This window comes from Lepisosteus platostomus, chromosome 4, assembly GCF_059453375.1.
Source record: "Lepisosteus platostomus isolate fLepPlt1 chromosome 4, fLepPlt1.hap1, whole genome shotgun sequence".
In the NCBI taxonomy this organism is placed as follows: domain Eukaryota; kingdom Metazoa; phylum Chordata; class Actinopteri; order Semionotiformes; family Lepisosteidae; genus Lepisosteus; species Lepisosteus platostomus.
The window spans coordinates 59,226,832-59,243,364 of record NC_142614.1 but is presented as its reverse complement, the minus strand read 5'-3'; the positions used below and the strand labels follow the sequence as shown (position 1 = coordinate 59,243,364).

The following is a 16,533-nucleotide window of genomic DNA, read 5'->3' as shown; positions in this document are numbered from 1 at the left end:
TAATCGTCTCTTCATGGCAGGGTACTGTATACTGTATATAGCAGCCACACTCATTGATATGTACTACACTATTGGTATATGACTACACATTGATCCGTTGTGTACTGTTATCTCACAGGATTAGTCCCTCTTACACTGTGGAACCCTAAACATTTGCCGCTCCCAGTGAGACCGAAAGACTTTTTTAATTTACATTCCTTTTTGAAGTGTGACATTAACTTGTGTGTGATCGTTTTCAGTTTAAATGCATGACAGCCCCCCGATCTAACTTGTACATATTATGCTTCTGTCTAATTAGGCTCCTGAGTAATAACATTCATGCAATGCTCAGACAGTTTTCCTATGAGCCTAGTTATCCAATCCACTCAATGCATAAATAATTGTTTCTATACCTACAGAAGGCCATATAGGGAAAAAAGACATAAAAACAATATACTATTAAAGTGCATAAAAACACTTTAAAATACATTTACAGAATTCAAGTCCATATTGAGTAGCTTATAATCATTTTTAATTCTGATGTTTAAAGTGAAAATAAATTCTCTACAATGTAAGATTGATTTACCAAAATGGCCACTGTACTATACACCATTGAAAAATTCAGCAATTTCCAATAACACCAAGGTAAATATCCAATGCTAAGTGGCATTAAGGTTTTCAGAGACCACAGAAATGTTAAGGGAACATGATCTGCATGCACTTAGAAAAGAAACGATGAAATATAGACACATCACTCATATCTGCACAACCTACATTCATTGCAGACCATTGCAAAGAGACAGTCCGCTCTGGTTTTATCTCTCAATATAGGAATTGTCTATAAAACCTTTCACACCCAGTCACTTTAGGGTACAAAACGACTCATTTGTAATTTGGCACCTTTTCAGTACATTCATACCCTTTATAGGATTCTAAAACTGATCCGGGGCCTTCCACATCAGTAATCATCAGCTTTCATAAACAATGCCTAAACATACTGTATAAACATTTAAACAGTCAAATAGCACAGGGGAGTTCTTACACTACCTTCAGTTATAGCTTTGAACAACAAAGCATTCTGTTAATCAAATGCGAACACTTTATTTTCTATGAAGATTTCTCAGTCAGAACATTCTCTGCTTCCATATACTGGCACATACTGAGCACAGCAAGCATTGGCACAGGCTGCAACATGACACTAGGCTGACTATAAAAAGAGAAGAACACAGGCGTATTACTGTAGTGACATACAAGGAAGTAAACTCAGTCTCAAGGTCTTCATGACAGTTACAAACCCAAGAGGCTCATCCAGGTCATCTAAACACAATTCATTTTCAACTGCGTTGTATTCGCTGATTCCACCAGATGCAATAGAAATATAAAAATGACATAATCTCCAAATACTACTCAGTGATGTACGACTATGACAAAATTGCTTAGGGATCATTACTGGCTATTTTATGAAGGCACTGCAGCAACGTATTTAATTATTTGACTTCATCCGGTATAACCTAATCGGATATAATTAGAAGTATTTAGCAAAATATCTTCAAAGTTTGACTAGTGTTACTTATCCTAATCAAATATGCTTCCTATTACACAGGTAAAGGAATGTGTAATTGAATGAAATAATCCAAGTCATGATTATGAGTCATGAGTAAAACATTACTTTGAAAAGTAATTTACTTGCTTGAATATTGCATTCAGTATTTCAAACTGAATCATTTCTGGTTCATTTCTACCCTGAAGGCATAAGTAGTAGGTGTAATCCAACTACTTAATAGTCTTAATAATTCTCTGCAATTAACTACCAATTTAAAATTTTAGATTATGTGACAGTTCTACATATATTGCATGGTGGAACAGTGATAAGCATTGCTGCCTCACAGCACTAGGGCCCTGCTTCAATTCCAGACCTGTGTGGAGTTTGTATTTTCTCCATGTCTTCACGAGGGTTTCTTCCCACAGTCCAAAAACATACTGGTAGGTTAATTGGCTTCTGGGAAACGTGACCCTGGTGTGAGAGTGTGTGTCTGTATCTGTGTCTGTGTGTGCCCTGTGATGGACTGGCGTCCCATCGGGGGTGCCCAGGCATCACAGGCTGTGTGCTCGTTGCTTGCCAGGACGGGCTATGGCTCCCCCTGCCTGTGCACGGCACAATGCGGTTTGAAAATGGCGGGATGGCTTTTTCACCTATCAAGACTCATCGATCTCCTTTGAAGGAGATTTCACATTAAAATACTAGTATAAAAAGTAAAGTCTAATACTTCTCAGTGAAACTGTAATCTATGCTTCGGTTTGAAATAAATGTTACTTCTTGCAGTATTAATGTGGAGTATTTTAAAATGCCGCAAAAAATTTTGGGACACTGAAACGTGTGCCAGGAGCTGCAAATATCTGAGTAGCCCTGCCTTTAGGAGCCAGTACCAATAAAAGGCAGCCCTGCATCATAAATGTCTCAGATATGCAGGGACCCATCAGTTTCAACACTATCCTATTTGCCTTAAATGGGCTGTAAAGCATTCAGATGGCATTTCTCCGAAAATCAGCAGCATGTTACTTCCAAATGAACACTACGACAGAAATGGAATAATTAAGCTCCGCTTTTCCCATTCCTTGACGTCCTGCCAAGAAGGCCGTCTGGGGAGAGAAGCCCAGCTGGAGGATGCTTCACAAGCTTTCTTCCTTTTATAGGAGAAGAATGGCTATTATTTAGAATAGGGATTTCAATGAGGACATAATGATTTAGAGAACAAAGTGAGTTTACTCTTTAGCTACATGTATGTTTGGGGTGGGGCTGAATCAGAGGACAAATAACAAGAGCAAATATTTTTGGTAAACCTCACTATCACTCAAAAGTATTATGACTTGACATTCACGATCCTGTGCAGTTGCAGTACACTGCTGTGAAATATAATGAAAGCAGCCTGGCAGGCTCTCAGTTTGGAGAAGCTGCGATGTTTTTCCCCTCTTCAGTTCCTTAAGGATTTTGTAATTCTGCAAAATCTGAAACCTGTCTGTCCAGATAAACGGTTCTTCCACTGGGCCGTTCTTGATGTGACATGCAGTTGACACTAAACAGAAGTGGAAAAAGCTGCCCCTCACCAGTGCCAAAGCTTTCCTCTCCACCAAGGGAACATCTCCCAGAATCCATTAAATTTCCGAAGAACTTCCAGCCAGTGGGGGTTTCATACAGCGCTACCTTCATAGCCTTGGCCACCCTGAGAAAACAGAGGAGGATTGTGAGGAGAACAAATTTCAACCTACAGTGTTGGAAATTTTGCCCAAATTCTAGTTCTTTTCTTAGTAAGGACATGCTAATCTTGCTTAAAACATGTCAACATAGGAACACAAAAACAGGATAAGGAAATCGAGTAAGTCCCAAAATATCTGGAAAAACAGCATTCAGGTATAACTTAATCCATTTTGCATGGTTACTTTTCCCAAATTAAAAATAACTGTTACCTTTTGCTTTGTTTTTCTCTTTACATAGATCAGGATGAAAACATTTATTCCGATTTTGTACTCCAATACTTTTGAATCAACTTTATTGAATGAACCTGATGTTCTAGTGCAAAGAACAAACCCCAGAAACCTGAAGACTCACAGAAATCATCCTCACAGGGAGGACAAGAAACAGCACATTCTAAACAGGGAGGTGCCACAGCTGGGAATGATACTACTCAGTCCTGAATGGGCTGTTGCACAAACTGTGCATTCCTGGAGGAAACTTTTACCATATAGCCACTATATAGGGAACCCTTGGTCCTGGGACCCCCAGAGGTTTCTTTTCTCTCACTGGGAGTTGGCAGTTGTTTTCCTCTCTCTCTCCCCAGTGGCCAACTATTATTATATTGTTAACTGTTGTATAGATCTGGGAAGCACTCTGTGGTGAACGGCACTACACCAAATGTCGATTGATTGGTTGATTGATTCATTGGTTGATTAGTTCATTGATATATTGATTGATTTATTGATTGATTGCAAGGTCAAATTTGTTTCAATGTTTTACAAAAAAAAGTCTATCTGAACATAATTTATTTTCCTGAAAATTAAAGTTCAAGGTAGTGGGGAGAGTTTCAGAGTGTTAGTTACATTTCATTCCAGACATTTTACACAGCTGTAAATGCCAGCAGTTGTCTAATCACATTATAAAATCATTGTCTGATATGATTTCAAATCACTTTGTTTTACATGAACTATACACACTGCTGTGAACATACCTTGAACACTTAAAACACCATTACAACACAAGCAGGAATTAAAATAAATCCTGCATAAAGCTTCCAGTACTGTTTTCCTTTAATGTAACTACTTTGAGAGTTATTAATTACAGCTTAGTTTGACTGAGAACAAACCACGTTTCTCATAAAGGATGTTTAATTCACATTCATCACAATATTTAAAAACTTGTGCGCAACCTGTGGTAGTTTACTCCAACTCAACTATACAAGTGCTGTCGATATGAAGAGGTAATAGCTAATCCATCACCTTTATCTGTAAAATCTAATCGACATATTGTCAGGTGTTCCTTCTTATTAGCATAGTGTTCTTTTCTACACATCCATTAATGCTAAAAGGCTATTTTAGTATTATCGTTTTGTATACTATATAGAGTAGTGCTAAATTAAAACAAAATGCTATTTCAGTCGGAGATCATACAATTGTGTCTCTGCATAAAAGAGATACTGAGTGAAAAGAACTGAACTAACAAAATGTTATACACTTTAAACAAAATAGATATATACTGTATGGACAGGTTCATATCTGTATCTTTCAAAATTGTAATAACACCGACTAATAACTGCAAGAAGAAGACTTTTAATGTAAAAATAAGAAAAAAACAAAAATCAACTAAGTGCCTTACAATAAGATTAAAGAACTCTTTAATTCCTTTTCATTTTAGATACTTCTGCATAGAGGTGTCGAACATACTATATGACTAACTGTGTCTGCATGTTTCTGACAAAACTTCTGGGTTAATACTTCATGCAAGAAAGACCTATAAGAAGGCTTGATTTAGACTTTAATGAAGTGCATGCCTTGTACACACATTGAAACTCAACATGTTTATCATGTTGCCGTGGAAACCAAAGGCTAGGCAGGACAGAGCTTTCTCCTGACAGGTTTGATGTGGTGCTAGCAACAGATTGCTAGTGGGTCATAGCCAGAACAGAACGGAAAGGAATAAAGCTTTTGGACAAAGTTTTTTGGGTATGAATGTGGACGTGTTCAGCACAATGCCATTATTCCAAAGACTGTAAGGTTTGTGCTTACTCTGAAAATAACATGGTTCTTTAATGTACAACCCAGAGCAAAAAGACAAGAAGGACACATAACGTGAAGTTTTATTCACCATCTTATTATTCAAGTTCTGTGCATTTTCTCATGACCTTATGCAGTCGCAGCCTCCATGATTTGCATCGGTGTTGCGCTGATGGAGAAGAGACAAGAAATCAGCTGCAGAATATTGAACTTTGAACTTGACCAATGACAGCGAGGCTTAGAACAGAACTGTATCACGGCACACCCTCATTGGGTCCTACACCTGATGAATGTAATGTAGCACCAGCAGAGGGCGCTGTCCCACTGCCAAGAAGATGGGATTACAGCCACATAGCACTAACTCCCCAAACTCCCTTGCTCTGAATTTGCCACCCTGATCCTTCTGTGCCTTCTGGTGCTCACCTTGGAAACAGGCAGCTATCTCCCTTCCAACTTTTCCTTTCATTATCTAGAAAAAGGGAGCAATTTTCCAGAAAGGGGGCCATCAAAACACGTAACAAGGCATAGTGTGTGCCTGCTACAAAAGGTGACTTCTATCCCTAGAAGCCAGACATTGTTGAATTCTCCAGAGCCTTGTTGATACACAAAAGTGCAAGCTTCATTATAGAAAGCAATGATTTAAATTCCTGAACACTTAATTTCACACGGTAACTAACAGTATCTTCTCTATATATTAATATGGTGCCTACCGTAGGAAAGCTTTCTTTATCATATCCATTCCTAAAAGGACTGGTCTCTGATCTCTCACAGCACCCTTGCTTGACTCCACTGACATCAATGTGTGAGGTATGTGTGTCTTTCTGCCAGCATCCATATCTTAGAATATCCTGCAAAGTCTCTTCCAAAAGGCACATGACAGGCCTGTACGGTACACTTTGTATGTAACTAAAATCAGTTTCACACTCAGTTAATACATTCATTTTCACAATGAAGGCAAAAATGACAAAAACATAATGACAACAAAAGTGAAATCCCTGAATTATCTGTTAATGTGTCAAAACAGTGACAATAACCAGCCAATGAATGTTAACTTCTAGTAGAATAATGCATTTCTGGAGAATATGGATATTTACAACTCAAAATATAAAACTACAGAAATGACAAGATTCCGTAATGGATAATACAATGCTTAAGAGATATATTCTACCAGTATGACATGACCTTGGATTTATCCACTAGGCTTGAAAGGTCTTTGGCTGTGAGTTTATTTTTACTCCTGCAAATTCATTTATGCATCTATATGACTTTCCATTTGTGTTTCTTTTTAGAATGTTATTTCCCAATTACTAAGAACCTGTTACGGTGAAAATGACAAGACTTCTCAGAATTGACTTAGAATGATATGTACTAGTATGAAAAGCAGGGACATTTTTAGAATATGTTGCTTATTCTAGAATAAGTTGAGACACAAGTCAATAATACATACTGTTTAATCAAAAACATCTGATCTGAACAAGATACTAATATGAATGCAAGATAGTGTACTAGCATGTGGGTAGAGTAATTCACCATTTCAACACATGAACGCTGTTTATTTTCTTTATTCAAATCAAACATAAATTAACTTCGAATTATGTAATGAAGTCATGTTGGAAATCGCAATTGCACACCCAGCTGGGATGCATCTATTTTCACAGATTTGTTTGACAGTAGTGGATAGCTATTGTTTCTTATACAGTGCTGTGCAAAAGTCTTAGACTCAACCATGCTTCTTATGATCATTTAATCAAAGCCATTAGTGTTTTCTACTATTCTAGCAACTTTGACTTTTATGAGTAAAAAGAGCTAAACTTGTCATTTAGCAATATTTACTTCACATTCATTGGAGTCTTCTAAATATTACAATCACAACATGCAAAGGTCTAGAAAATCCATAGTAGCAAATCCATCACAAGTACCAAACAAAATCTAATTGGCTAAATGTCAGGTGTTCCTCAGATTTAACATTATTTTTCACCCTTCACATATACAGTGCCTTGCGAAAGTATTCGGCCCCCTTGAACTTTTCAACCTTTTGCCACATTTCAGGCTTCAAACATAAAGATATAAATTTTTTATTTTATGTGAAGAATCACCAACAAGTGGGACACAATTGTGAAGTGGAACGAAATCTATTGGATTTTTGAAACTTTTTTAACTAATAAAAAAATGAAAAGTGGGGCGTGCAAAATTATTCGGCCCCCTTGCGTTAATACTTTGTAGAGCCACCTTTTGCTGCGATTACAGCTGCAAGTCGCTTGGGGTATGTCTCTATCAGTTTTGCACATCGAGAGACTGAAATTCTTGCCCATTCTTCCTTGCAAAACAGCTCGAGCTCAGTGAGGTTGGATGGAGAGCGTTTGTGAACAGCAGTTTTCAGCTCTTTCCACAGATTCTCGATTGGATTCAGGTCTGGACTTTGACTTGGCCATTCAAACACCTGGATACGTTTATTTGTGAACCATTCCTTTGTAGATTTTGCTGTATGTTTGGGATCATTGTCTTGTTGGAAGATAAATCTCCGTCCCAGTTTCAGGTCTTTTGCAGACTCCAACAGGTTTTCATCCAGAATGGTCCTGTATTTGGCTGCATCCATCTTCCCCTCAATTTTAACCATCTTCCCTGTCCCTGCTGAAGAAAAGCAGGCCCAAACCATGATGCTGCCACCACCATGTTTGACAGTGGGGATGGTGTGTTGAGGGTGATGAGCTGTGTTGCTTTTACGCCAAACATATCGTTTTGCATTGTGGCCAAAAAGTTCGATTTTGGTTTCATCTGACCAGAGCACCTTCTTCCACATGTTTGGGGTGTCTCCCAGGTGGCTTGTGGCAAACTTTAGACGAGACTTTTTATGGATATCTTTGAGAAATGGCTTTCTTCTTGCCACTCTTCCATAAAGGCCAGATTTGTGCAGTGTAAGACTGATTGTTGTCCTATGGACAGACTCTCCCACCTCAGCTGTAGTTCTCTGCAGTTCATCCAGAGTGATCATGGGCCTCTTGGCTGCATCTCTGATCAGTCTTCTCCTTGTCTGAGCTGAAAGTTTAGAGGGACGGCCAGGTCTTGGTAGATTTGCAGTGGTCTGATACTCCTTCCATTTCAAGATGATCGCTTGCACAGTGCTCCTTGGGATGTTTGAAGCTTGGGAAATCTTTTTGTATCCAAATCCGGCTTTAAACTTCTCCACAACAGTATTACGGACCTGCCTGGTGTGTTCCTTGGTCTTCATGATGCTCTCTGCGCTTTCAACAGAACCTTGAGACTATCACAGAGCAGGTGCATTTATACAGAGACTTGATTACACACAGGTGGATTCTATTTATCACCATCAGTCATTTAGGACAACATTGGATCATTCAGAGATCCTCGCTGAACTTCTGGAGTGAGTTTGCTGCACTGAAAGTAAAGGGGCCGAATAATTTTGCACGCCCCACTTTTCATTTTTTTATTAGTTAAAAAAGTTTCAAAAATCCAATAGATTTCGTTCCACTTCACAATTGTGTCCCACTTGTTGGTGATTCTTCACATAAAATAAAAAATTTATATCTTTATGTTTGAAGCCTGAAATGTGGCAAAAGGCTGAAAAGTTCAAGGGGGCCGAATACTTTCGCAAGGCACTGTACATTAGAGCTAAAAGGATACATTTTGTATGACAACATACAGGACTAGCACTCTTAATTGTTAGCTTGAAACAAAAAGGTTAGAAACAGTAGACAAAAGAAATGTGTACAGCTCAGTGCTCTTCATTTTATCAGTAGCTAAACCACATTTGAACCTCATCCCATTCTATTACAGAGTGCAGGGACTGGAGGCAGCGATTGAAGTTTCAGACAATGCTCTGGTGTCACCCTGATTTCCCCTTCTACCAGAAAATTCAAACCTACTTAGACCAGAGCTGCTGTAGGACTTTATAAATAATGATTCCTTGCGTTTATATAGTTCATGTCATCCCGAAGGATCTCACGACACTTTCCACACAAGAGGGCACCACTGAAGAACACCCTTGATGTGTGACAGCCATTCAGACACAAAACAGATCAGGCGGAGAACTGAGAGTGGAGTCACTGCAGCAAAGGTGAGCATTCCTGGTCTTGAAGGCACAGTTTATTATCTGCTTATTGGGACCAATTTAACTTACTGTAAGTTAGCTTCTCCAAGCACTTCAGATATTGGTCCTTTGAAAAGATGTAGAAAACCAGCAGGTACACCAGTCCTACAGGACCAGGATTGACCACTGCTGCTTCCTTAAGAGACCAATTAACATTTCTGTTCACACGTAATGACAGATAATGGTTGCATTCATCCAGTCTTTCAACTGACTAGGCTTTACTCAATAATTTCACAGTGAATTCTGGAAAGGTTAAGACATTTGAAAAAATCAGGAAAACAGGAATTCTCCCATGAATGCTTTTAACTTATCAGAAGTATTGCGCATCTTTTCTCTGTTTTTCTACACATAGAAAAATGTACAGCTGAAAATAGCAAGTTAGTATTTTGTTTCTGACAAATTCTTTAACAGTAGGAAATATGAGGCATGGAGGACAAAATAACTATCCCTATTGAAATCATTAACCGTATTGAAAAAGTTAAAATTACAATTCTCCATTAATTAAATTTATAACGCAATATCTCCCTTTTGCCACCCGATCTGCTGTCACAAAAAGTCAAATATTTAGAAGGAAACATTTTCCTTTGAAACTCAAGCTAACTGCTTAAATTGTGAAAATATCTGAGGTGACATCTATGATCTATGAGGAATGGCATACACTACAAAAGCATCGACCACACGTTGAAAGAGTCACCTGAAGAAAGGAAACAAGAATAAGATTCTAGGTCTGATCAGCTAATAGTAAACAACTGTGAGTCTGAATGACCACAGCTCATTTTTTTTACTAGTATACAGTATGTCCTTCTGTTCTTAGGAGACACTCTGACCTTATATTCTTGGCAACATCTGATACAGGTTCTAAAACCTGGCCTGCAAAGGGACTCTGACCTTAATTCAGCTTCACCCTGTAGTGCATCCCCTGTAGTGCATGATTGTTTGTTCACACAGGGATTAGTTATGAGGTTAATTTGGATCGTTGTCCAACGAGATGCTTGAGTGAACATTTTAAAACTGTATATTGTGCAGCATCAGTTTCATCAATGGGGCTAATGTGAATCAAAGGATATAAACAGCAGAAAAGAAGAGGAAAATGCTTCCTCTTTCAAAACAATTTATGATAACCTTAAAGGAATACTAATAATTAGTTGCATAGCCAACATATCTTTGTCTTAGAAAATAATTTGTTTATGCTGCTTGAATTTGGAGGTAGGAAACTAGAAAGAATGAATCAATTTGTAATTTGAAGAAATACCTTGTTCTTTTAGAGATCTGTGACTTTGTGATAAATAATGTAAATAAATGAGTGTTAGTATGATGAATTGTAAAGTTGGAGTGTTTACAATACTTCCCAATGTTTAAGATTATGTTTATATAAGCTGCAAGAATTTCCAAATTGTTTTAGTGTCAGGCTTTTATAAACTACTCTGTATCATTCCCACTTGCTGTAGGTCAGCACAGAGTCCTAGACACTTTTCAGAATACTGTACATACACATATATATATAGTTCCATAGTTATAATATAACACTAATGCAGATTTAGTATATAATGAGGTAGAAGGTTTAGCCTCTTTAAAAAATTGTAACTTTTTATGTAATTATGAAACTACAAAAGTCCATATTCAGGATTAAATGAAGAATAAAACACATAGAGGATCACACACGGTATACTTGAGAATATTAACAGAGCCTGAAAACTCTGTCTTTATCTGATCACATACATATCATGTCATATTACCCAACCTCAACACCAAATGTAAAAGAAAAGGGCCTGTGGCCGGGAGCAGTTTCAGTGCTCCAAAGTGCATTTGACAAAATGCGTGATGTAATTAATACTTCATTATGAGAACATTCCACAGGGCTGCCAGCATTCACAATAGAAACCGGACACAGCTTCCCTGCGCTTTGAAAGTGTTCAAAGACAAATTAGCAGAGTAATTCTGGGATGCAGGGTTAAAACAGCTGTGCCTCTTCAACAAGTCTGCAACAAAGTGTGGCTCAGGACAGATTAGAAAGAGAAACGCAAAATACTGAATTGGACTGACAAAAATTAGTCAAAATCCCTACTACAGATTCCACACAGAATCCAGGAGCAAACAAAAGGAATGCATTTTGGTCTCAGGGACATGGCTAACTCTTTGTACTTGGTCTTAAGCACAGTCCAAGAATTGCTGGGATTCCACTGATCCATGAGGGGGATCTTAATTTTGCCACAAAGCAACATTTTAACATGGCTGGCCAAAAACCTGCAAGAGCAGGGAACATGAGCCCTTTTCTCTCTCCAGTCTACACAAGCTTGCTAGTGTCCGTGTACGACCAATGTGCAAAACTCGGCATTTGGCTGAATGTTGAGATCTTGAAGGAAGCAGCGTTTGCCTTCATCTGCCCAAAATGTATCAGACAGAAGGTTTGAATATACACGATTTTATCACACCGGGGTGCAAACAGCAAAGAAACTGCTATGTGAGTTTTGGAAGCATGCATTTTAGGTAGATAAAATTGTTATGAATCAAAATGATTGTTATCTGCACTTTACAGACTTCTCTTTCTGACGTTCGAGTAGGGAACTACGTCAACGCGAGCTGGCTACAAAGTAAAGTGTTTAAAACAAAGATCGGAATCAACAGCCCTCAGCCTGTTTCTTCTTTCTGCTGTTCAGCATGGAATTAACCTTTACTTGTTCCTCTTCTTTCTGAGTAAACATACACTCAATGTCAATAGGCTGTTGGAATCTCATTAAAAGCTCTTATCAACTAAATGCTAGACATACTGTACTTTCAGAAACCTGTGCTATAAAGGGATGGTGGTTTGGAATGAGACCCAAAATTTATTCTTAAAAAAATCTATTAGTTAAGTGTAGAAGTGGCAAAGATTTGTATAACAAATTGTAATTAATAGCCTCGGCCACACATGGAATGAACAGCTCTGATCGTCAAAGATTGAAATGAGAACAGCCCTTAATCCAGAACTGAAGAAATCCTACTGTACATTTGCAAGAGGACTAAACTCTTGCTTGCTCACCCAGATCACTTGAAGGAAAAATCAAAAACAAAGTGACCCAACCTTTTGGCATATAAAATGAAGAAAAGTGATTTTTAAATGGTGCTTTTATTCAGGAGGGAGAACAGCAACTAAGCTCTTTACCTCTGTGACTCAAACTTGCAATCCTCCCCGACCTCACTTCCAGAACAGCTATAACTACAGCAGCCTCACCCCTCTCTCTTCCTCGTGTTCATCTTTCTGCATTCCTCTTCCACCCCATCTCCACTCGTGCAGCTGCCTCTGTGTTAACTCCTTGCTCTGTGTGCATTTTTGCTCTTTCCTAATGCTACAGCCAGGTGGTTGACCCTCAGCCAAGTGAGCGAAGCCAAATTTTCGAAACTTTGCTGTAAACGTGGCCAAACTCATTTTCTTATTGGGTGTTGTGATTCTCGTGAAAACGTTATTACAGCGAAAACTTACAGAAAATAGATCAAATGTGAAGAACAACTAACAGAAACCTAGGCAGGACTGAGGTGTTTTTACCAACAGACCTGCAGGCATAACTCACTTATTCTGACTACAGCCCCTCTACCTGTCCACCCCTGCTAGAGCAACTCAATAAAGACAATTTAGGGCCACCATGTAGCTCCACTTTCCTCCTAGTCAACAGCTATTCATATACTGTACTTCCACAAACTGAGAACAGCAGGTGCTTTGTGGGAAACTAGACATAGAACAAACTATCCAAGTATGTTGTTGAAGCTGATGGCCTGGTTTCTTTGAAGAAATCACAATACTATAAACCAAACGAGCCCAGTGGTCTGACTGGCCACCCCTTGTTTGTCAGGCCTTTCTTATGTCATTAAGTCCTGCGTGTCCCTCTTCAAGTACTGATCTGCTCAGCCAGTTTCCAGTCAATATTACACACGCTTGCTCCTACACTGACAAGGTGCCCTAGCGTACCTGCGTTTTACAAAAAGAAGCCAGGAAATACACATACTTTCAACAAGATATTACAAAGAAAGATATACACAATTCAATGTGATAAACTTAAATTATGCATTTAAACGAGACACAGTTATCTTTTTAACGTTATTTAATGTCCTCTTTTGGTCTGAGCAAAAAGATTCCTTTGATCTATTTAGGATCAATTCAGATTTCCAAGAAGTATTCCACAGCCAATAAGATAACAACACTCTCCTAGCTAAATAAGGGATTCCATGTAAAAAGTTAATGTTTTGTTTACTTGTTTTGAGAGGGATCACCAAATAAAGAATAAGAACAAATTTCCGTTATTCACTGGGGGGGAGGGGTGTGGTTCTCCCGAAACTTGGCATATTAACTAGAAAATGGAAGTTCTGACCTTGGATGTTTTGTTGATGTTTTCTGTACACAGGCCAAGGAAAGCAGCAGGCTTGCTAATTTCACACCAGCAAAGATCAGAACAAACCCAGAGGCACAGTGATGCCATGACTGTCAATGTTATAGTGGTATATCCTCTGTCCCTACTCTGTAACCTTCCACATTTTATATGGTTGAAAGAAATCTGAAGACACAGGCAATGTGTTTCCTGTTTAATTTTGTTTCTGGATGTTTGTGTAATAGCTATACAAACAGCAAATACAATATAATAATATTTTTCAAGCTGTTTATCAGCATTGAATTGATAATCAATTCAGTAAAAAATCCACATGCATTGTTAGTTAAGTAATAAAAAGAGGTTGAATTGTGTAGTGTTTTCCACAGATTTCTTCAGTTTTCATTTAAGAATTTGTGTGAAGCCCTGAGTGTGTTTTATCAATTACAGTTGTGAAAAATGGGTTAACCGGTCTTGTTTTATTGTCATAGTTTTACTGTTCATAGCCTGCAGTAATATTTTAACAGTGGTTTTCAATGGACAAATCTAGACAGATTTGATCAATTAAAAACAAGAAATAAAAAAAGATCTATGTTTAACACCTACTATGCTTCCTGATCAAAAGACTGCAGTTCAGCTACAGTAGTTTTTTTTTCTGGTTAAGAAGGCAGTGAGACCTGTATCACATTTTTGTAAGATCTGAGGTGGATCCCAGCATATTGAATTCACTGACAGGCCTTGGTAAACGCTTCCAAACATTAACTTGTCTTTAAGTAAATATATATATTCTACTTTAAAGATAGTGATATACTTGGAGAAGGCTGTGTGGTCCAGAACTTCCTTTGACTTTATAACACTTTAAGGGTCTGTATTCTCAGACAGTTAAACAAATTACATCACTGAATATAAAATACATGCAAATACACTCTTTTTCTGACATTCTCTGAACTTGTATGTCGTTCACTGTCTTTCTGTTACTGCAAAAGCCATATTGGTACTTAGAAAGGATGTTTAAACAGAAGCTCAAAATAACATTATAGGGCATTTATCACCATGGTGGAAAATCAATTCTTCATTAAAGAAGGATCTAAAGGGAGGGCATTTTGCTTTGCTGTTTTTTAATGGTGGGAAGACATAATCACAATTTAAAAACAGCATTATCATTCTATTTTTTTTGTGTGAGAAAAGGCACATCCCTCCTAAATAAAGACAGACTAAGGCACAGCTAAAAAAGCCAGAAAAAAATAACAGTTTTCCCACATGCTATTATTGATAAAGGACCATACATTTTTGTCAGGTATTTATTAAGACAGGAAGATTTCATCACAATGTTTTCATATACTGTATACAGTCTAGATCAGGAACACTGCTCTCTGTGTAACACATACTGTACAGTATCCCGTTTGTGGGTGTATTCCACAGTTGCTACATTACAACATTACTCCCCCATGGTAAACAGGGAGTATACTTGGCAGAAGACATGGCTATTAAAATAATACTGGAGTCTCCAGCAAAGTGCACACTGAATCTCAGTCTGGCACTGATTACTCTAAAATGCATTAATTTATACATCCCTGCTAATCTTATAGCATATGCCAACAAAACCAGTGGGAAATTCTTATCCTGTTACACGTGAAATATCGATTCCTTTCCCCACTGACATACTGTTATGCCACCGGCAGGGAATAACAGCTTTATTGAGTGAAGGCTTGTAAAATGTTTACAAATAAGACATTAATAAAAAAAATACAACCATTAGATTACAGAATAAAACATTCTCCAGGCTTCTTTTGGAAAGAAACGTGTCTCCACAGTTTCTGACAGCTATGGATTTGAATCCTCCTTTAATTGATGTTTCTCCTTAACGTTATTGATGAACTAACTGAATTCAAGGGAGAATGCTTAAAAATAAGGTTTCAGGTCAGGCACTGATTCTGTATTTTACTAAATTTCCCTTCACATATAGTATTAATTTGGAAAAAAACTAATATTATAGTTTAAATTGAGTCAAAATGTCAAACGATCTGGCAAAAGCAAATTCTTAACCAGCCTGGGATTGGTGGATTTACATGTGATAAATACTAGATGCTTTTTTACAATTAGGAAATCAATATCAAGTGGGCACATTAAAGATTTGCGTGCAGCAGCTGGGGCAAAGCTTTCATTTACCTCTATCATATACCTTTCATATACCTCTAAGTGAGGTATAAAACATTGTAGGGAATGAAATAAGAACCAACACGTTTTCAGAGCAGTAAGCTGCTTCATGCGTTCATGTTCTATATTCCATTTCATTCCAAAAGCCAAGTAGAACAGCCAGAGCATATCTCAGTCAAGCCATTTCCTTAAATGGCAAAGATATCTAGAATCAAAGTGCTGGTACTGTGTGACTTTTCTGGATTTTAAAAGTGAATCCTATTTGTCTTCTTATTCTTGAAGAGATAATCATGACAGTGTTTATGTGGAGGAGGAGCAAAGAAGGGCAAATGCAGCAAATACAGAGAAAAGGAACAGTTCCATGCATTTGTTCTGACCTCAGTGACGCATGAAATGAAAAATTACTTTTTTCAACATTTAGGCTTTAGCAAATAATTGATCGCCCACTATCTGCCAATCCAACCGTTTTCAGAGAGTTAACGTTGCTCTTGTTAAGGTTTGTGGGAACCCAGCATACAGATGAAGGACAACACATTAGATGGCACACCACATCTTTGCAGGGCACACACATACACCACACAAAATCACAGGCGCAGCACAGACCAACTAATTAACATTTACAAGCCAGCATGTCTTTGTGAAAAGGGGAGGAAACTAGAGCACCTGGTGAAAACATGGAAAAACAGT

General features: G+C 37.9%; 1 protein-coding gene across 1 annotated transcript in view; it reads right to left on the bottom strand.

Annotated features, from left to right (window-relative positions):
* The window catches only part of pgm5 (phosphoglucomutase 5), a 53,172-nt gene that overhangs the window by 13,233 nt on the left and 23,406 nt on the right, over nt 1-16,533 (bottom strand). The window contains exon 7 of the mRNA XM_088630059.1: nt 3,085-3,200. Within this exon, the coding sequence (XP_088486185.1) occupies nt 3,085-3,200 (116 nt within the window). The remainder of the gene's footprint in view (nt 1-3,084; nt 3,201-16,533) is intronic.